Source organism: Rhyacophila brunnea, unplaced genomic scaffold (genome assembly GCF_057557595.1).
Source record: "Rhyacophila brunnea isolate RB1 unplaced genomic scaffold, BYU_Rbru_1.0 scaffold_5, whole genome shotgun sequence".
In the NCBI taxonomy this organism is placed as follows: Eukaryota; Metazoa; Arthropoda; class Insecta; order Trichoptera; family Rhyacophilidae; genus Rhyacophila; species Rhyacophila brunnea.
The window spans coordinates 1902341-1925729 of record NW_028233170.1 but is presented as its reverse complement, the minus strand read 5'-3'; the positions used below and the strand labels follow the sequence as shown (position 1 = coordinate 1925729).

At 35.2% G+C, this 23389-nt stretch overlaps 1 protein-coding gene across 5 annotated transcripts in view; it reads right to left on the bottom strand.

Annotated features, from left to right (window-relative positions):
• The window catches only part of NFAT (nuclear factor of activated T cells 3), a 147281-nt gene that overhangs the window by 73952 nt on the left and 49940 nt on the right, over positions 1-23389 (bottom strand). The window contains exon 1 of one of the 5 annotated variants that reach the window (XM_085955914.1): positions 15016-15279. The exons of 3 other annotated variants lie outside the window; for them this stretch is intronic. In XM_085955914.1, coding sequence (XP_085812040.1) covers positions 15016-15094 — 79 coding nt within the window. In that variant the 5' untranslated portion in view covers positions 15095-15279. Of the gene's footprint in view, positions 1-15015; positions 15280-23389 lie in introns of those variants that run through there. One more of the 5 variants, XM_085955918.1, reaches the window with a different exon arrangement.

Here is a 23389-nt window from a genome sequence, read left to right as displayed (position 1 = left end):
ATAATATAAATTGTAAAAATGTAACAAAAATACGTAATACATAAGATGCTACTTATATGACGTAATTTTACACAATATGACGTACCTAAATGAAAACGCATAGCTACTACCAAAAGGGATAAATTAAAAAGGCACAACTAAATAGTAATGACGTTATATGACGACATGAATATAGAAGGACTATAATATCGTAAAGTGAATTTTCAAAACATTGCTGAACCTAATTGTATTGTAGATACATACCTGACAAACATTTACGCTTCAGCTAAACAAATAACGAGACACGTGTCAAAGAAATGAGAAATGGCTTTATTTGCTTTTAAATATGCAATTTATAATAAAAATAACTATATAGATTATAATCGGTACTCGGTAGTATCAGGCCTTCCGAAATAGACGAAAAAATAAATACAGAGTATGAAATAGATACATAGAACACAAGCTAAAATTCTCATTATGGAGACGAATAAATTGTACAGGGTTCTCCAACTAGTGGTACGAATTTTACAGTCCTGTTATTTGTTACTTGAAAATATTTCGTGCGTATTTTTTTCAAATATTGTCAATTGAAAGTCTACCATTTTAACACTACGGACCGTTTCTCCACCGCGCAACGCATAATCATCGTACAACCATACTTGGTACGTCCTGCGAAAATTAACGTCAGGATTCACCTACACCCGTACAAGATTCAGCTCACGCAAGAACTAAACCCGACGGACCACGGGCGACGTCACAGATTCGCCGATTGGGTCTTGGAACAGGTAACCTATGATCATTTTTTTTTTCAAGGAAAATCATCGACAATGATGAGGGACATTTTCACCTCAATGGATAGATTAATAAGCAAAACTGCTGTATTTGGAGCGAGGAAAACTCACAAGTGATTCAAGAGAGACCGTTACATGCTGCGAAAGTTACTGTTTGGAGCGGTTTTTGGGATTGGGATGGCGGTGTTATCGGACCGGTCGTACTCGTACTGAAAATGCTGAAAAAGCGACGGTTACGGTCAATGGCGTTCGCTATAGGCAAATGATAACTGACTTTTCCAATAAGACGCTGGACACGTCCTCTGGGATTGCCCGTTTATGGAATCCGAACGAGCGGAGCTGTTTGCCAGGGTCCGTCCTCACACGGGCCCAATTGGCCACGCGGACCTGATTGCAACAGAGGCCAATTTTGCGGCATTTGAAAAATTTGCAGCGTCGTATGGGGAGCGGGATAATCCCGACTCTTCCGTAGAATCAGACTAAAATCTTGAGCATCAGTACGCGGGTATACAGGGCGCATCACGCCGGCGGCCAGCAGAGCTGGACCTCAATTTCTCATTTTGATTCTAGAGTCTGTCTTAAGCACCGAGGTGCATGGTTGCAAATAATCGGTCCCGTGCGGCTCCGTTCGGGACGAACTGTGAGCAAATTAAATATTCATTATGTCGTAATACAGCGCTGTGGAAGGCGGCCGTGCATAATCCACGGCTGTACAGACACGGCGGGTGGAGGAAGGTGTATTGACTTTTTGTGAACGGAATAATTGGAAGATTTCGATTTGGAAAACGTGTGGTTCCTCCAACAGGCCGGAGCCGCATGCCATACAGCTAGTAAAACACTGTCTTTAATGCGAAAGGAAAATACAAATTCGTACTAGAAATTAGATAACCCCTATATATTATTATGCACAAAAATGTACCCATTATAAAGAGCAAGAACAATATTGTGTTAAGTGAAATATTCTGCAACATTCAAGTATGCGAGGCCCGGCCATCCAACTGTTTGAGAAGTGCGAAGCTGCCTTAATTTATTTTGACTGCGGAATTTCAATTGACGTCAGGAGATTATTAATAATACCTGTTCTTAATGGCCGATTGAATGATGCCAGTCGATAATACAGAATTGATATTTTGTATTCGGCAGCTCGGTAAGCAGGCATTTCACCTCACGCTCTGCGAACCGACAACCAAAACAAGTTGAGGTAGTCCATTTCATGAATATTTATTTTTGAGTGTCTTTTTGTGCGACACTTCTCAACACCCAAGAGACAAGTGGCAATAACAAGAAACAAAACAAGGAAAATCACTATCTTATTTATGATGCTGCATCCAAAACATTAGATATCATTTTTACAATCTGTTTAATACTGATATACAAAGCAATCATCCGCACGGTAGTAGGTACCCTATGGGGATGAATCATATACCCAGGGAACTAAATAATGGGAACTAAAATACCTAACGGGTAAGGAGTAGCAGGCAACCGATCTCGGGTAAGAAAGAACCGGGATACACTTAAACGCATGTCATGAATACGTCGTACGTCGAATACTGGCAACTGCTCTCGGTTTATGGATTGACGCTCATTTAATATTGGTGTATTAAACACACTATTGCACGTGCATAATGCGTGTTTCATTTTCCTAAGGCACTCACAAATTCAAAACCCTGCATCAAAATGTAGTTTATTGTGTATAGCATATCGGAATTATGTTTATTAACCTGTTCTGTGCATGTGCCATATTGATAGCGAATTCCGACCTAATGAATAAGTAGGTTCGAAAAGAAAGTCCAGCGGCGAATATTATAGTATGGAGCTGTAAATGAAGATTTCATCTAGCGAACTTACAATCGCATGGAGGCCAAGGAGTGAGTATCAAAAAGTAGTTTGTTTAACGCGTGCGTCCTACCTATGCTCCTGTATGGCTGTGAGCATGGCCCCCACATCCTGAAGCGGCCCCGCAGGCCAGGATCTTTGGCGCCCCCCTACCCATCGCTAAGGTTAAAGGCAGTGTGACGCTGTATAGTGGCATTTTCCAAATGCTGTTTTCAAGGCTCGAAATGGACCGGAGCGTCGTTCCTGTTCATAAAATCCCCAAAACTATCGCTCCGTCTCGTGGAACAATTTATTTTACCGTCTGAGCTAGATATGCCATATAACAAAAAATCGAACACACTTATTTTTATAAAATACATATAAAATTAAATAACTATGTTCAACAGACAATAACCAACAATTGCATCGCACAATATATTTTAAAATGATAATAACTCCGAAGTGAAATAGCGCCGCAGGCGACATGTTTTACTATTAAAGCAAATTTAAGATGTGTTTTTATCTCATTTATCAGATTGACCAGCCACGCCCGGCCCCTAGGCTAGAGCCCTGTCAGCCCTTCTCCTTGTGGGGCCATGGCTTTGAAACATGCCATCTTACCAAGCTTCAAAGGTCTCCACTTTTGAGTTTTGAGAATTACTGTCTACGACCGCGTTACAGACATTCAATTTTGGCACAGCAACCCTCAGTGATTTAAGTAATCACGAGGAGACACACCATGTGGTTGGGTGATGTGTTCCGGGTACCGTCAGAGTGCGACACTCCGTATTATTTTGGCACAGACTCAAGAGTTCCATCGCCGTGGCCGACCCTCCCACAGGTGCTATAAAAATATGTGCTGCCGATGGCGTGAGGCGCGGCATGTGGCGATGGATTTTTGTGCTTACCCTATACTCCAACACTGGGACGTGACAGGACGAAGTACGTAAATAAATGTATGAGTATGAGGAGTCCGGTGCAATGACCAATTTTTGTTTAATAAATATATATACAAGGATAAGCATAGCATACCACATCCTTGACAAGATTAAGGTCAAGAAAAATAAGAGGGGGTGACATGCCTTCAATGGTACCATCGCACATGGGTATTGAGGGCAATGAAAGGGCGGATGATCTGGCAAAGGAAGCTAGCCAATCAGGGATGCCATATCAGTGGGTACCTGAATACCTGGACTGAAATGAGGTCATAAAGAAAATGTATCAAAGCATGTAGATAGATTTTGCATCCCTATAAAAGGGGAAAACAAATAAGTCCATTCTACCATCCCACGTTAGGTGCCCTGATGTGTAGAGAAATGTTATATAATGAAAGAGAAATGAGCTTAAGCTGATACTGAGGCTAAGAACAAGAACAATGGGTAAAAAATGATGTCCTCATGCGAAGAATGTGATGTTTTAGAGCAGTGCTCCGCAACCGGTGTGCCGTGAGACGATGCTAAGTGTGCCGCGGTGCATTATAGTATATTATACAATACTTACCTACTTAATATCCAAATTTGCGTACATGGCTGGTAATATATTTGAGCACCTGCATGAACTTAATAAAACAATGCAAGGTCAGAATGAAAATATATTGACGTGATCTGATAAATTAGAAGGAGTTAAGACAAGGATCTCTAAAAATGTACCAAAGGACCTACCAGACCACCACTGAAAACAAAAAAATAATTTGGATCCGTTTTAAAAACATTTAACTTTCCTGCAAAAGAAATTTCATCATTACTTTCATACAATCAATACGACTGGATTCGAAACCCTTTTGCAAACAATGCCGAAAATTCGATAGAAGCGCTTTCCCTATAAATTCGAGAGGAATTGGTTGAATTGAGAAATGACGAAACGCTAAAACTGAACTTCGCCGATGCTCCATTGGCTATTTTCTGGATTTCGGTTAATAAAGAATATCCTCGGAATTCCGACAAGGCTATCGCAGTTCAGTTCCCATTTTCTACGACATATCTAGGTGAGCGAAGTTTTTCAACTCAAGTTATAATTTAAAATAATAAGCAGTCTTGCTTGAAGGGTCTTGACCGAGAACTTCGAGTTGCTCTTTCAAATATCAACCCAAAATATATAAAACGTTTACGTTCATTGAAACAAGCTCAGTTATCACATTAATTAGTTATTATATTGATAATACAAATACATGGAAATATGTATATTTAGTTCGTCGTGTGTTATGTGTTTGTATATTTAATTACTTATCAAATAAAAACACATAAACTAATGTAATTTTGGTGCATGGCCCCTACAAGGGGGGCGCTGACAGAGCTCTAGCCTGGGATCCAGGCTCAGCATAGGCCGGCGTGGCAGGTCAACCAGATAAGTGAGATAAACTCAAATTACTATTTTGCTCTAATAGTAAAAAAAAGTCGCCTGCGGTACTATTTTACTACGCTGGTATTAATATTATTTTAAAACATGCCATTGTAGGATACATTTTATAATTATGTCAATACTCGACAAATAATAAATTTTTTCTTACGCAGATAATTAACCATAATTCTGGTGGGTGTATTAACAAATACAAAAATCGCTAAACATACAATCAATACCATTATTTTTCCTCGAACATCATTTGAAAAACGCTATTTTAGAGTATCACACTGTATTTAACCTTAGCGATAGGTAGGGGGCCCGCCAAAGATCCTGGCCTGGGGTCCCACTTTAGGATGTGGGGTCCATGTTTTGGTGTATAAATTGTTTTATCTGTGGTGTGCCGTGGAATTCTGGGAAGACCTTTGTTGTGCCGTGGGTGAGAAAAGGTTGCGGAGCACTGTTTTAGAGGACATTGTACATATAGCAGTACAATGCCCTAAATATGAACGACACAGAGTACAGTTGCGAATTGCGGAGACCTTTGAGAATGTCGACGAATTGAAAGGTGCCCTAGTGGTGGGTAGGAGGGAAGAGATTGGCAGAATTGTAAAGTTCTTAAACAGAAACTGATTGAGGGCCTGATCGGCGGATCCTCTTCTAGATGAGAATAGGCGATATGACAGCGAGTCCCAGTCAAAGCCTCGGTAAAATCATAAAAATATATAAATACAAGGATCTGCATCTCTCTAAACATATACAAATGCACTGACTAAAATGGGGGCAACACCTGCAACGGAAGACCGATTCCCGCATTCCGATGAAGAAGCTCAATGGAATCGTAAGGAAAAGAGATGTCTTGTCAGATGATCTAGTCTTTGCATGAGAGAATTTGGGGATAGACGCCAGGGAGCTGTTGCTGGTGAGCAATAATTCTGCTGAATAAAAGGTAGGCACACTAGAATTGTTGGATTATTGAACTGATTCAAAATTAATTGGATTTATTTTGGTGGGACTCGCGGGGGGTTAGATTCAAGTCATCTTAGCCAGCCAGTGCATCAAATCAAGGATTTTTCTAATGAATATTCAACGTTTATAATCTACCTGTACCTACATCATAAATATCGCAATACTTATGTGATACGTCGTAGCAGAAACCGATAAAAATTATGCATAGACCTTTACCGAATTATGCACGTTAATTTTGAATAGAAAAAACATAAAAAAATACTCACCTAATTAGTAAATAGATAAATTTTTGTATTCAGTTAACACGTAAAATATTATGTTATTTTTAATTGGGTGTATAGTAGGTAGATACTTAATATAAAGTTTAGTATATATTTGGCCTTCAAAAATATGTATTTGCATCAATTGAATGTATATAATATTATATTAGTGGTTGATTTGAAAATGAAAATTATTTTTATCCAAATTATTTTAATTTAATTTCGATAATGGGTACACCTGTAGGTAGTAGAGTATTAATAATATCTGCATGGTATATAAACAATGATTGTAATTTAAAAAAAATTACCGACATCACACTGCATTCTCTCCTGCATTACTTTGTCGGTGAATTTTAACGACTTGGTTGAAATTTTAGGAAATATACCTAAGTATCTACTCACTTTGTTACATTCATCCATTATACTCGGAAGATGTGACAACCAACAAAAGATAGAATTGCGCTTGAAACCAGCTGGGGTCGATCCACTGCTAGATGAATGCCTCCCCTAGCTCTTTCCACTCTTCTCAGTCCCCAGCTCATCGCTGCCAAGTGTATTTACTGAACTGTATGAGTTGTCTATCCAGCGGGGTTTAGGGCGTCCTCGTAGTCGTATAGTGCCCCTTGGGTACCACTTTATGGCAGCATTTGGCCAGCTCCAATTGGTCCACTCGCCGAGCGACATCCCAGCCCATCGCCATTGCGTCTGGTTGTCATACCACGTATTCATGTCTGATCAATTATCTATTTGTTTATTTTTGACATTTGTTATCCGAGATATCTATACGTAATTGTTGACTCGCTCGTTGTGAATGCCATTGATTAGGATCGCTTTTGGTTCAGCAAAGCAGTGTATCATTTACTGTTGTCTTCGAGACGATTGTCTTTAAACCTACTGCGATTTCATTCGTAATGTTTCGTAACGATTCATTTCATGATGTTTGCATGGTATTTTGGGTCGTTCGCAAACACAAAAATATCGTCTGCAAAGCTCAACTTCCACTGTTCTCCCAGTCAAGTAGTCTGAATAAATCTTCCAGAGTAGCGGTGAATAAGTTGAATAAGCTAGTGTCGCCTTGTCGGACACACTTGCTAGTAGAAAACCTGTCACAATAATTATCTGGCTGATGAGATGTTGCCTCTATGAAAAGATTTTCACTCAAATAGATTTCGTTAAAATCATGGTCATATTAGCATAGATATCTAGTTCCTACCATTTTCATTTCTTCGATTTAGAGATCCAAAGCTACATTACATAGGTATAGTTATTCGTTTTGATGACATGTTGTAAAGCAAGATTTCTTAACCTTTTTGAGCTGTGACCCAGGTTTGATTTATATTCCATATCCTGATAAATCCTGTCCAAAATCAAACTCGAGAGTTTTTTTTTCATAAAAAAATGCCACAATAAGATCAAATTTTCTACCCAAATTGAAAATTCAGTCAAGAATCAAAGTCGAAAGTTTTTACGTTATTAATGTATCGTACGAAATTTATTATCTCAAAAAATTTTATATGAATAAAAAAAGTAATCCTATCGACTGAGGGTATTTGAGTCATTTTGGAAGCTGAATGAATATTTACTGATACTTATAGGTTCATGCCAGGATTATCTTAATTAAAGAAATACAATTTTACGTGTAGCAAAATTACTGAAAGCTTTTTCATCACCGCTTTCTTATACATTAGTGATGCAGTTGAAAAAGCAAATTCGAAGAAAAATAACAAGATTTAAAAGATTACGTCCACATAAAAATATTATTTACGAGACTTGGCCGAATGAGCCAGAGATAAATTAATTGGAGGGGAGGGTGAAAGATATCAAAATACGACCTAACTCAATCGAAAAAAAACAGGTCGAGTCACATTTTTTTCTCAATCTAGTCAGCAGACAACAAGAGTTACGGCACATAAATTAATTTATCATCAACAATTCGGAGCAGAGCAAACCTGGCACTTGTTTAATTTGAATATTCTAGTAATTTCAGGTTATAAATAGATAGTGTTTTGTCGACTAAGTTATGGTCGCTTTTATAACTGAGATATGAAATGAAATTTCGTCAAACAACGTCGTCAAAATATTAAGATATAGATTAGCAGATGGCAATACAAACCTTTTTTTTTAATTTGGTCTACACTTAATGATACAATAATTAATAAAACATAACACGATTATCGATAGGTTAACCATCTATAATTCTATAGCATGCGGCCACCAAAAGATTTTGCTGCGGCCACCAACATCATTTTCAGTAAGTATTTGATTTAATTAACTGGGCTAACGTTAACTATTCGTTAGGTATTGGAAATGAGTCATGACATGACCAAGTACTTAAAGACCATTTTAATAATATCACGGTTGAAAATTTTTAAATAATAAAAAATAAAAAGAATCAAATCATTTCAAAGAATTTGCAATTATTGCTTTCTTAATATTGTGGATTTTTTCTACTACCGTGAAAGATCATTCAGTGTAATGCATTTCATAAATAAAAAAACAAATATCGAAGCCAGTTGACAGATGTAAACTTAGAAGGAGCCATGCGGGTCGCATTGGAAAAAAGGAGAATTGAGGAATTTCCATTTGCATTATTTTGAAATAAATATATATGTCCTAAAATCTTCAAATATCTTTTATTTAATGGACTTGTATAAAAAGAAATTGATCCATTTTTTTTAGTAAATAAGATTTAGCGTTAATTTTTTCAATCACAACAAAAGTGAAATTTGGTGCGGCCACCAGACGTTTGTATAGAACTGTCAATAATTGTGCGGCCAGTTAAATTTTACGTGAGAACCACTGATCTATACTATCACGATCACAAAGGAAACTTATTTTATGCCCAAGAATGAAGGTAGACTCTAAACTTATTTGTACCTAAATAACAAGTAGGTGGTGGGGGGGGATCCATCATCTTGAATGATTGTAATAACTCCAATGTGATGACAACATACATTGAAGTTGATAATTCTTACTACGGTCAAATGCGACATGTTACATCTGGGAATTGGTCTATAATTCATCATTTCGGTTATATTATAATATATAACACTGAGAATATACAAAAACAGCCTATGTAATAAAAACTATTTAATTAAACATCACAACTACGATATAACGCAATATAAATACGGAAAATAAAACTGAACCTCAAATTATTTCGTCTGTCAAAAATATGCAAAAGTATCAACTTCAGCTGAGGCATGGTGCGCGGTGCGCGGATTGTGCAAATGACGCGAGCCGAACGAAATATAATTTGTCATAAAAATTCAACATGCGTCCTTTTAATATTATATTTGTAATAATAATAGTATATTTATTGACATGTTTTCTTTTTCAAGTACATGCGGAACGTTTTTTAGTCATCTTTACACGATTTAAGAATATATTCCTCCGACGCTATCATAAAACAAATTGACGTGCTCACACCTCTCTGTCGTCTCCGATTGGCGACGTCTGCGACATTTCGTTCCACCTACTGTTGAAAATTATTTGCCGTTTCACTTATATGTAGGTATGCTCTTAAATTATTTTCATTTACCAAATAATGGTGTAAGTGCACCTAAGTACTACAAAATCAAAATATTATTATCCTAGTATTAAATTTTATAAAAAAAACTATTATCAGTATAAATAATATTATAAAATAAATATATCTGAACGGGGAATTACTGTATTAATAAAAATCACAACGACAATGTACTTATACACAACAAACAGTCGGATTGGTTGAGTTTGTTGATTGTTTTCAAGCGATATGATTAATTAAATTAAATAAAAATAAGTTATGCGTTCAAAGATTTCAGACCGAATTAAATACCTAGCCAGTTAATAAAAAAATCATAGTAATAGTTATAAAAATATGCTATTTTATACGGAGTTTAAAAAAACCTGACTAGTTTTTGGAAGAACGAGCACTATTTATTTATTGGTCGTATCTATGCGGTGCTATAAATATTAATTCTGGGGTCGAAACAATGTATTATTGCTAAATCTTTGAATTGGTTTCGCTAGAATATACCTATATTGTATACGTGCTATAATATAAGTATATAACTACTTTATACGTTTTTTTCTGTAGTAGGTATGAGTCCCAGCCCGTAGATCAATGCCGTGTAGGTATAATATGTCGGTAAGATAATATCCAATTTCGTATAATAACGAAATCGATCAGATAATCGAAATATGAGATTTATACAATGTGCCAACAACTTACTCTTGCCGCAGGTTACATTTTCTAACGAGGATTTTACCTCGTGATGCCACCTGACCTTTTAAAGAAAATCAGCGCCGAATGGTGATAACTAGGCTTAGGATTTTTAGGTGCTAAAAAATGAATAATAGGTACCTAAAATAAGTAGATATAATTGGAAAATATATTATTAAAATATAATAATTATGTGCTAAAAAACAAAAATAGGTGCTAAAAATTTAAGTATTACAATAAATCATATAAATTTCAAGAGTTTAATTTATTATTTATTCACAAACAGGAAACGCTTTATTACAATAAATAATAAAATAATGCTTCAAATTTTCGAAATTGAATCTTTAGACGATTTCATCCTAGCAAATTTCTATACATGGAAAAACTTCTTTCCACTTCTACAGATGTTATTATTGAGTATGTAAATGAAACTATTTCTGAAGTAGAAAAAATTGAAACATCTGATGAATTTTCCAGAACAGCTTTAATATTCCGCAGCGTTTGAAGTCTAGTATTTTTATTTAAAACACTATTTAATTTTACTTATTCTTATTCCGATTGGTCCAGGAACATTTTCTTATTTTAGCAGCAGTATTGTTTAAAATATTAATTTACTCCACTAGTGACTTTGTAGATGATTCTAACATTACAATTGTGTTTACTAGTGTTATTGTGTTAATTAATTTTGTGTTTACGTGAAAATACGAGATTAAACCTAAAATATGTAAAAATATGTAATTATCCAAAAATATTTAAAAATAGGCGCTAACAAATAGGGCTTAAATGTTTCAAAATTGTCTGAAACAGACTGTTGTGGGGCCACTCAAAAAAAAAATTAAATACCTAAGAATCCTAAGCCTAGTGATAACCAATATCTTCACATATTATATTAAGTGTCCTCTTTATATTAAGTGTCCTCTTTAATGGTCAAATATTAATAAAACTGTTAATCTGCACCTACCTACCGCTTCGTCTAGAATAGTTTAAAGTCTGATTGAAAGATTTTCAGCTAGTACTCATCAATCTATTTGTCAAAATCATACCTTACAAAAACCAGCAACCTTCGCGGAACCCTATTTAGTTAAAAATATAAGTTCACAAAATACTTTTTTGCCTTGTTTTTTTTAAAACAGAAAATATTTCCGCCAAATAATTTTGATTTCAAGATTGACCCTTTGACGAAAAAGTTTTTGAACCCCTGCTTAGTTTGATTGCCAACTTGACGGGACTTGAAGAAGATAATTATAAATACCCCATATCATCTGTTTTGCGTTTACATTTTACAGTATCAGGGTCCTCTGACTATCTAACTTTGCCAAATGAGTACTTTTACGAGACAAAATTGGTAGTTATCTATTATTGCGAGTCATCAATCTTTATGGCGAATTTCGCAGTGAGCGATGAAATATGGGCGACCAAAATAATTAAGTATGTAGGTATTTCGGTATCACTACCACGAGTCGAAAATAATTCGTGGCGCGAGTTTCGCAGATAAGAACATGGTAAACAAATCTATTATGACCAACACAAAAATAGTTTTTGTTTGTTTTATTTGGGAGAGTATACAGTGCTGACGAGAGAATACCAAAATGTGTTGATGTTATATCAGCAGACATAAACAAAAACTCAAAATAATTCAATGCATTATTGCCAATTACTACAATAAATTCAGAATCGAAAATAAATGCTACAACCTACCATTATTATGTCACGGCGAAATTGTACGAATGCGCAAAGAAAGAATCCTCACCTATGACGATAATGTAGATATATATTATAGGTATACAGGAAGTTTTTTTAGGGGTTTGTTTTTCGAATTAGCAACACTTTTTCCAGCGACAGCCAATTTGACAGCTGACAGCTGATTTGTGCTCAGTTTGGTTTGCCATTTCAACATGAACAGACTTACGACAGAACAACGCGAGGCTCATTTTTTTGATTGAAATATCTACGTCAATAAGCAAAATTGCCGCATTTGGAGTATTTAGTGAAGAAAATCCACAAGCCATTTTTGAGACGCCGTTACATTCACAAACAGTAACTGTTTGGTGTGCTTTATGGGCTGGTGGAATCATTGGTCCATATTTCTTCAAAAATGATGCCGGCCAAAACGTTACAGTCAATGGAGAGCGCTATAGATCCATGATTACTGACTGTTTCGTTCGAAGAGCTGTGGTTTCAATATGTTACACAGCGCGCGCCACAATCAATTTATGGAAGGAAACATTCGTTGAGCGCATAATTTCGCGTTGTGAATCGTTGTGACCTGTGAATTGGCCTCCAAGATCGTTTTTTTTTAGATTTAACACGTTTGGATTATTTTCTGTGGGGATACCTATGTGAAATCGCTAGTCTTCGCCGATACACCAGAGACAATAGACAACTTGGAAGCCAACATTCGCCGCGTTACTGCCGATATACGGCCCCAGTTGCTCCAAAAAGTGGACTTCCAGATTGTGCTTTCTTCGAGCCAAAAGCGGCGCCCTTATGCTCGAAATCATATTTAAAGACCAGTGTCATAAAACTATCTTTCCAATAAAGCCAATGCAATGGCCATTACCACGATTGGGTATTTGTTTTATTTAATTTTAAAGTTTTATATCTGTAAAATCTCCACCCCAATGATTTGTTCACATTTAAAACATGTAGCAATATTAATTTAATTGTGTGATCAGTGATCACGATCGTAAATGTTGTTACAATAATTAACTAGTATAACTATAAGGCGCTGACTCGATTATCTCTGAAAAACGAAAACTGTATCATGTATCTAATAATTCTAATCGAAAACGAAAATAAAATGGCGACCTATAGAAAATAACAGATTCTTGTAAAAATGTAAACGTAATTCATGGTGATTAAGAATCTAAATCACAGACAATTAATATAACCATAATATGAACACACCTACCATAGAGGCAATAATAAAAGTTGTAAAACGACGTGAGCTTTTGAAGTTTCTCGCTGCAACAGGTGCGAGCTTAAAAGAATATTAAGGATCGGTTATTCCCTTTTCCAGAAAGTTTTTATTGGTAAAATTGTTTTAAGTCGATTTCTTTTAGACCGCGAAAAACGCGGATTTGTATTAGATCAGTAATTCAGAATCAATATAATATTAATTTTCTTGCATGATTTCTCAGCCTCGCAAATAAATCTGTCAATTTCGTTTGTATTGAATATTTTTTCGAATTAAACCGATGGTGATATCTTAGGCATAAAACCCATTGACGCAGCGAGTGCGGCGCTCGCGCAAAATTTCTACAAGTGGCGCGTAAATCATCGAAAATACAACGTAATCAAATACGCCAGCGCACACTGGACTTGACGATGCCTTGCGCCCCGCCTGCCGCATGAGTCACCGTGTTTCGCTTCTCGGCGATACGATTTAATGAAAATACAAAGAAGTCCATTCATTGAACACGGCTACCAAAATCACGCTGCTCGAGGCGTCGTCGATCGACGGGCGAAAAGCAATTATTTAATAACAGGGAACTCTTTGTTCCGTGTCCTATATTTCGCTGGTTGAATAATGTCGTCGTAAATATTAATTACAAGCCCCGAAATAATATAATATTTTTATTGCTTTGTTATGAGAGACGCTGTAAAAATAATTATTTTGTGCTGCTTGGGCCGCTTATTACATAGGTGAAGGGTAATGCGCGGGAAGAGACGTGTGATTATGGTTATGAATAAACGCTTCATACGCCGACTTCGCCCGCTCGACGCGTTCTATGAGCACTATCGCTTATACCTGCCATAGATAAAATTACAATAATGGTTATTTAGCACAATATGAAGATCAACTTTTTTAAATGTAGTAAGTACTTAACACTTTATAGTTATCCTTATCATATAATTTGATTTATTTATTTATATAAGAAGCGAAGGAAAAAAGATTTAATTTTTTTTTATTTAGAAGCCATTCTACAGGCCATTGCGGATATTGGCCCTCTCACGAGGAGGTTTCTACACAGATCTTTATACGATAATTAAGATAAGTATATTGTTTTTCTAAAATATTACAGAACACATGAGATTATAATATAATTAATTATGTATATTTTATCAGTTTCAAACGAATTTAAAAGTATGTATATTATTATTTTTAAATAGCCTGCGTAATTATTTTATTTTCAGGTTTAATATTATTTATTTTTTATCTTATTTATTTTATTACTTATTAAGAGTCAACCTAATGTGTAATTATGTCGAATGAATGAATGTTACGTGTATAAAAACACAACACGTCCAACCTTTTTGCAGCTAGGGATATTTTTAAAACATGGGAAATTAAAAATCGAAAAATATAATATATGGATGGGCGTAAGTAGGTACGTATTTAAAAAATATTAAGAACATTCAAATCGAAAAAAGCTCTGCGGGCGTCATTTTTGGCGCATTATGATAACAGTGAACGAAAATATGATTCCAAAATATACCTACTTTAAATTTAATGGTAATATACGTTTAATTACTTATAATGCATTTTTTAGCAAGGGAGCCTTCAAATATAACATCGAGGACTACCGGGTGCCCGTGAGCTATCGGTTGAACAAATATGGCAGCTGTTGTTAATCAAGTTTCTTTATTTGTATGTTTTTTGTTGTTGTTGATGTAAACAAGATATATCAGTTATATTTTTATTAATGATACCTACCGATATTCCGGTGAAGTGCTTTGACGCCATTGGGAGGTGCATGCATCGCCCCCGTTTGAAATGGGTTCGCAAATCTCATCCTGATGTAGGAAAACTTGTAAAACAATTTTTTTGAAAAACTTTTCTCAAAAAGTACACATTATTAAAGCCACAAATCACTTGTATGTATCAGAGTATTTTTTTCTAATACTTAGATTAAAATATTGTCGATTTTTTTTTAAATTTTATTATTTCGTATTATTTTTGTTGACATTCTTTTATGCCCAATAAACATTAACCAAAATATCCGTAAACCACGTATAGGCTTCCGAATAGCCATTAAAGAATATAATATCACTTACACAACCAATAATAACATTGATTTAAAACACCTCCGTTAAAAAATGCAATTGAAATGCATTTCTTAAGAACAAACAATAATAAACACAACTAGATATCTTATTGAATATAAAAGTTTAATGTTCAAAAATGCGATTGCAATTCAACGAACCCGAGCCGATGTTGCTTGTCAAGTTTCAAAACAAAAACATGTCAGAGTTTTGCTTTATCCTCGACAATTCACCAGATCATTATTATTTTATTATACACAATCGCTCAGTAGGATATTGTCTGTTCATATTTCACATAAAATGTATTCGTTTCAAATTAAAAACGTCACCAAAAACAAAACTCACTACCGACAATCGGATCAGTTCCAATTTCTAATATACAGTAATAACTATTACAAGTGCAATAATATTAAAATTTGCTGTAGAAAATTAAATAAACAAACGATTTGAAAAAAAAATGTAAAGTATGTTTATTTTGATTCGAACTTTCAAACGATAATTTAATGTGCGCCAATTGTTCACGATACGTCAAGCAGCACTCGCAGTCCGCGCTTATGCTTTGTTTCCTCCAGTAAAAATATGTTCGAAATTCGAAAGTGTGTTTCGAATTTTCCGCGCGCTGACGGCGGTGGCGACGCGGGCGCCTGTCGCTTTTCCTAGATGCGGCGGGTGTTCGCAAACGCACAGCTGCGTCGAATGCGTGCGGAGATGATAGTGGAAAAGCGAGAAAAAAGATGGGCCGTCGGGGCGCGAATCGCGATCGGAAGCGGAAAGGTGTCCGCCCATGCGCGCCGTGGCGGAGCGCGGGACTGACTGAAACCGAGCAATGGCCGCAAGGGAAAAGATAATCAAAACTTTTGGCCGGCGTTGTGTTGTGAATACGTTCGGCGGCGGACTCGCGTGCGAGTGACCGCTAGAGCTAAGACTCGGGAGTCGGGATCCAAACAGAGATAACATCTCACGGAAGGTATATAAAATACAAATAGATATAGGTTGGTAATAGTTTTGACACTTTTTTTAGATGCACTTTAAGTTGTGATTATATTGATATGCACGTCGCGTACTGTCACGCTGGCACGGCGACAAATAAAAAATATGATATCATCATTTTGCAGAATATTTTGAACGATCACCATCTCTCTATTATAATATTATAATTATATTATATTGATATGCACGTCGCGTACTGTCACGCTGGCACGGCGACAAATTAAAAAAATGATATCATTTTGCAGAATATTTTGAACGATCACCATCTCTCTAAATTCTATGATGGAGAGTGCCAACTCTAATGTATTAATATTTTGAATTATTATTCATTATTCATGCTAATTTCAATTAATTTCAACAGTTTCTACGTGTGCGTACGTTAAAATTACTTGCGTTATTATATCCATAGATAATATTTTTTACAGAATCCAACCTGCAGACCATAGATAATAGACAACATTTTTATAGAAAATACATAATGCCAACCGCTAAAAACAAAAAACACGCAATTTTGACACTAGTCAAACAATGTGTAGGCCTATGGCCTATAGGAAAAAAAGTTCATTGAGTCATGCAGGTGTCAATGCAGTGCGGTACAATATGAGGTGACCTCATTATTGGTCTGGTGATTTCGGCAGATTTTGAAACTGGAAATGTTCGTTTAAAGATTCAAAATGTGCTATGGGATGGGAGCATCAGTCTGATAAAATCACCAAGAAAAACGACGTTACACATCTTTTTTCCGTAGTGGCAGCTTACTGTGACGTCACGTGATAATACGCAACGTGCAGCATAATAATAATGATCATAACGTTACGGCTACTGGCACTGGCGAACTGGTCTTAAATTTACTTTCTCATCTATAAAGTAGGGATTTTAACATATGTTTGTGTCAGTCAGGAAATAAAAGCGTGTATGTGTTTATAGTAAAGGATTTTTCTGAAATTTCTGCGCCGAAAGTTTTACTTTACTAAACAAGAATAAGGTTAGATTATTAAAATCTTTCAAATATACATTTAAATAAACCACAATTTACAAATTTAATGTTTCATGATCATGTATGGTCATATAAGTTATAACATATTGCGCATTAAATTAGATATTATAATATTTCAGAGTGTAGACGGAAGGATATACTTAGATCGCCAAGTACAAAATGAAATGTCAAAAGTTTCGCGGTTATTTTTTGACAGTGGTGGGCGCGAGAAGATTCGCTGACAGAGGAGGGGAGAAAATTAAAACGATAACTGAAATAACGGTGAGAAGAGAAAAATATTACGACATTTAATTCGGAAATATAATATTAATTTACGCAATTCGTATCGGGAAAAAATCTGCAACAGCTGTGCTGGGGGTATAAATCAGTCGGTGGCGCGGCCACATTATAAACTGCGGCGACAGGTGACAAATAGTAATCAAAACTCACAAAGCCGTTACTTGTTTTAATGCAAAAAAGAATTAATTGTGCGGGGTCGCTTCGCTCGATTTCCTATCGCCCAAGAACCGCGATGATATCTTAATTGACACATTTTACGAGGAAAAATGATCCCATATTGTGATCCCTGAAAAACGAAATTATCTTATATTAATCTTAATCTATGATAGTTAGGGTAACCGTACCAATAAGCCCATATAAATTGAGTGGTAAAATGTAAAGTGTGAAATCTAGTAATAAATATTTTAAAAAAAAATGGTTTTCTGCAAATATCCACTAACGTCCTTCTGGTTGAGCAACATCGATATGCTTTTATTTATTTAAAAAAAGACACGTTGAGCACATAACATATAATTAATTCAAGACGTTCACAACATGACATTTAGAATAAAAAGTACAAGTAAATAAACTAGAGAAAAAGCAAGGTAGAGAAAAAAAACAAAGCAAAAAAATAATTTGATAGAAAAAAAATATAAATAAAATAAAAAACAACAATAATTAAAAAAATACAAATTAAACAATAAAATAGAATTTTAAAAACAGGATGCATAATGCATCACTAAAAATGTCTACATCTCTAGGGAGTGCATTGACCAGCCGCACAGCCCTCGCTATTGGTGCCTGGTGAAGCTGACATGCGGAAACAGCTTTCACCCAAAATAGGTCATGATTGACCACACATGTAATTGACAGGTGCATAAAATTCAAATTTCCCAGAATATCGGGATTGGAAACTTTGCCACGTGAAAGCAGGGAAATATGCTTTCATAGCAGAAGTGACCTACGAGCTTCGAGAGAGTGAAAGGCGAGCATAACTCGAAGAAAGTTAGTCGGAAAATACTCGTTTGAGAAGCTGTCAAAAGGACAATAACTATGTATGTATACATTAAAATAAAGATGTCGAAGAATTTTTTTCTGAACACGCTCTAAAATAAATTCCATTAAGATTCTAAGTAGTAAAAGTAGTGAGATCTTATGGAGATAAAAGCTTTGAACAGTTGTCTCGCTGACATGTCAATTCTGTCGGAACTACATATCGATAACAATTTATTATTTTCATTTGAATTCCACGTGACATATCTAACTGATTGTATAATTTATTTTTCTTAACTAAGATGTCAAAACAATCATTATAATACGACAGGTATTATAGAGTTACAACATAACAACCGTAAGCCAATGATATTATCAACACAACATACCTACTGGGGAAAGATAAATGTAGTACATTGGTTTTAATATTTAGATTAAATAATATGTAAATGTATAAAAATATCAATACACGTCAAAAAAAACTTACATATTATACGAAACGTCAAGGCATTATTTGGGTATTTAATTGGATGTAGGTACATTTAAATTATTAAGTTTACACTTATGTATATCTAACTAGATATATTACTTGTATAGAAAAACGCAGGGCTTTTAAAAAAAAATAAAGGTGCCTCACGTACCTATTGCCAAATTTCTTACGTACTAAAGAAAATTAAATTCAAATATCATTTAAAGCAACTTTTCCTATGTCACGAAGTAACAAATAGTTGTAAAAACATATATTTTAATAAAACTATAATAAATAGTGATTTTCATGGCTCCTACATCCTGAAGCGGGCCCACAGTCCTGGATCTTTGGCAGGCCCTCTATGTATTACTAAGGTTAAAGGCAGTGTGACGGTCTAAGGTAGTGTTTTTCAAATGGTGTTCGAGGTAAAATTAAGGGTATTCAGATTCAGTGTATCAACAAACAACCAAAGAATGCAATAACACAACCACATATTTTAAAATGTTAATACGTTTGAAGGAAATTATCGCCGCAAACGATTTTTTTTACGATTGGAGCAAATTCGTGATGTGAGTTTATCTCACTTTTCTGGTCGATCCCCCAGGCCAGAGCTCTGTCAGCCCCCTCTTTGTGGGGGCCATGGTGATTTCCAAAGTTCAGTCCAATTTTCGTCTGGCAAATCGTCTCGATTCCTTTTCTTGTTCGAGTCTATGGCCGAATGTCTTCCACTGAGTAACTACCGATCAACGCACTTCGAATGATCGAAAAGTGTCTAAGGCGGTCCGACGACTTTGATAAACAAAAGTGCAGAAACTGTTTTGGTCTTCAATGAAGCTCTTATTGGGGTAATAATTAGATTTATTTGCGAAAATTCGCGTTCACATTCACTTGACGAAATGGTAATAATTCAATGCACATATCAAACGCGATAGTTTTTCAGGATATGTCTTTTCATATGAGATGATTCAGGAATATTAATTGTACTATGTAAGCGCGAACATTGTTTCGTCTAATTGCTACTGAAACATTAAAAATACCTTGAAAAAGGGTGCCGGAACGCCCGTTATGAAACGGTGAAGGACTACGTTTCAATCAAGAACATGTAGGTAGTTACTAATATTTTACTTCTTCTCCATTAAAATATATGACCAAATTAGTATGTCAAAGCAGTAATAGGTATCTACTCAGTATTGAGTAATCAATCAAATATTGATCGAATATTTTTTTCCGTACTTAATTACACATTTGGTGTTAAATGTATTTTTGTATTGGAAAGCCATTGCCTTTATTAAATTAAATAAAACAAAATATATAGGAGCAAAGGCATTTGTATGAAAATACTTTTACGGTGAGAAGTAATTTCCTACGGTTTACAAAAAATATATTAACTGGGAGTAGTTGTATAGCCCTTTCATGGCTATAATATTATTTGTATTATTGAGGAGCTAGATAGAAAAGAAGCGTAAGTAAGATGGACAAACAGTATGTTTTTTTTTTAAATTCTCAAATCCTTCTTTACTTTGTCAACCTTATTCATTTCAATCTGATTGACAACAGGTGCAGTTGGTGGTGAAAAAAAACCATATATTTTCAGTTCTCCGTGCAACATTTTAAGGATTATTTAATACTTATCACATTAATAATTGTAACATAGCTAATAAACATAATAAACACTAATGCGGCGGTGATGAACCTATAGTTTGCGAGCTAAATTTAACGGAACGGGGAAAATGTAAAGGAAAGGAAAGCAAAACAAAACAGTTCTCCACTCGCTTCGGCAAAGTTTATTTTGTGGGGAAAACCGTTCGGACGGACGGGCAAAATTGTCAGACTGATAGATAAAAAATCCTACTCCCTCTTGGCATATAAAGATTGGCCACCCTTGCATTAATGAGTCATAATTTATGTATATATATACCTAATATATACTGGCCAATTAATTGTGAACTCTAAAAAACTTGCACCATAACATCCATCCAACACCATAAATTAAAAAAAAAACTGGTATAAAATACATATATTTTAAATCAGAAATTTAAAATGTCGTGCACCACTTTATTACATCCCTTTTTGTTTTATATTAAAAAATATCTCCGTTGTATTTTTTTTACAGTGAAATAGTTTTATAGGTACCTATTGTTGACAATATAAATACTAAAATTAACTTAACATTAATTATGTACTCAAGACTAAATTCGATCTTGGAACAATGGTTCTCGGTGATAATTTTTTTCCCATTTTTGCCAAGCCTTTGAAGTGTAAAAACGTGTTTAAGTATGTGACATTTACTATTTACCTTAAAAACGTACAAATAACAATGTTCTTGCCGTATTTGTAAAGAAAATAATATAGTTAATATTTCGCATTGCATGGCAAGTCAAAGGTATCAATCACGAAAACCTGTTCGATTCAATACTTTTATCACACTCTGATCTGAGTAGCCCCCGGGTTAAGCGTTGATCAATTAATTTTAATTAAAACCACCAATTTATAACTAACAAATTGGCGGTTAGATTACAGTGATATTTAAAAAGAATGGACACTGTCAGTGCTTCTCAACCGGTGATCCGTGAATTTTTAGCGTCCAAATGCATATGCTAAAAATTCCAATGAAGTCTTCAAAATCCGTGCACCTGCAAGTGTTTATGCATTTTTTTGCTTTTAAAATAGATTAATGCTTTTACGTGACGAAATCAACCACGAATAGACGTTATTAAACGTTACTATATCTATTAGTAATATTGTTCAGAGTTAGTGGTCCGAATGTGTAAAAAAGTTGAGAAACACTGGATTAGTGAGCATAAAAATATTACGATATTTAGCGAGTTACTAAATCAAATCATTAAAAACTAAATGTACCTACCTATATTGCAAAAGAACGCATTTTTATACTACGATTTAATACCAAATGCTCTTCAATCCAAAAATCATCTATGCATGCCGACTAGACTGAGAGAACAGAGGAATCTCTGTCACTTGCCGTTTGCAGGCGACATTGTTGTCTTCGCAAAACACCCAAAATACCTCCAAGCAGGAGCATCCAAATTGAAGCCGCGAAGTAAGGTTAAAAATCATCAAACCCCTTGGAAGATAAAAATAATGATAGCTTAACGATCCCTATCAATGGCTCTCAATCAAACTACATATACTTCGGACAGCAAATGTAGATTGACGGAGATAATAATATGCATGAAAAGATTTCTCGCAGAGCCAAACTACCATGGAGTGCATTTTACAGAGTCGGATTTACGCTTGAAAGGGCCCTGGGCTAATACATATTGGGGGACCGCGGAAAACAATCGACTGTAGAAAGGTAAAAATGAGTTAACCCTAAGTTTTTTTCAAAATATATTTTATTTGAATATAATTACATTGAACACGACTAAATATATTATGATGTATCCAAAGGATGTCACAGCTGCAAATGCCGAATTATTACTACATGTAGCTTATATAGGTATATATTTGTTTAAATAAGGAAGTGAAGTGAATAAACGGCTGAACCATCATTTTAAATAGTTTTTTCTTAATTAACTCAATAATTAATATCAGATTAGGAAAATAAAACACCAAATTAATTACCATCGTACAATTAGGGTTTACGTTTATTACATATTATTTTAACTTTGACCGAAAACCATAACAATAACGTTTTTGTGTCTCCATTTGATTCCTGTGGGTTTAAAATCCTTTTTCCTTGTAACAGTCGCAATTTTAACCAAATACTACATATTGTCGTCTTTTACAAGATTTATCTTGCATTTTTGCTTTAAATTGCATGTTTTTTAAATACAAAAGTTTTGGAAGTAGCAACTTACTGCTCTGACTGTCTCAACGTTTTACATACAGTTTTCAAATTTTAATTTTCAGATCAAGGGGCCCCAATCAATTTAGGGGCCCTGGGCTATAGGCTCTTTAGCCCAATGGTCACCTGAACAAGAGTGTTTACCCTCAAAAGTGACCTACCAGTGTGTCCAATGTGTTCAACCAACGTGTGTTACAAGTACCAGTACAAGGTGTATGTGAAAAATGAACGCATGGGGCGAGAGAAATCCAAAAATTAATAGTAAGATAACAAAGAGTAGAAAATTTCACAACGCGGAAAGACCACAGAAGAATTCAATGGATAAGAAGCTAGACAAAACATAACATGAAATAGGTCATGAAGCTGATGGTAATGGGCCGGCCATGTCACTCGGATATTGGATAAATGCTGTCATACAGCGGTAACCAAAGGGCGTCAAATGATCACGAGATTATCCACAAACCCACTGGATTGACGACCTCATAACGCACGTGACTGCGAAGAACTACGGTCAGAGAAAAGTGGAATGCACT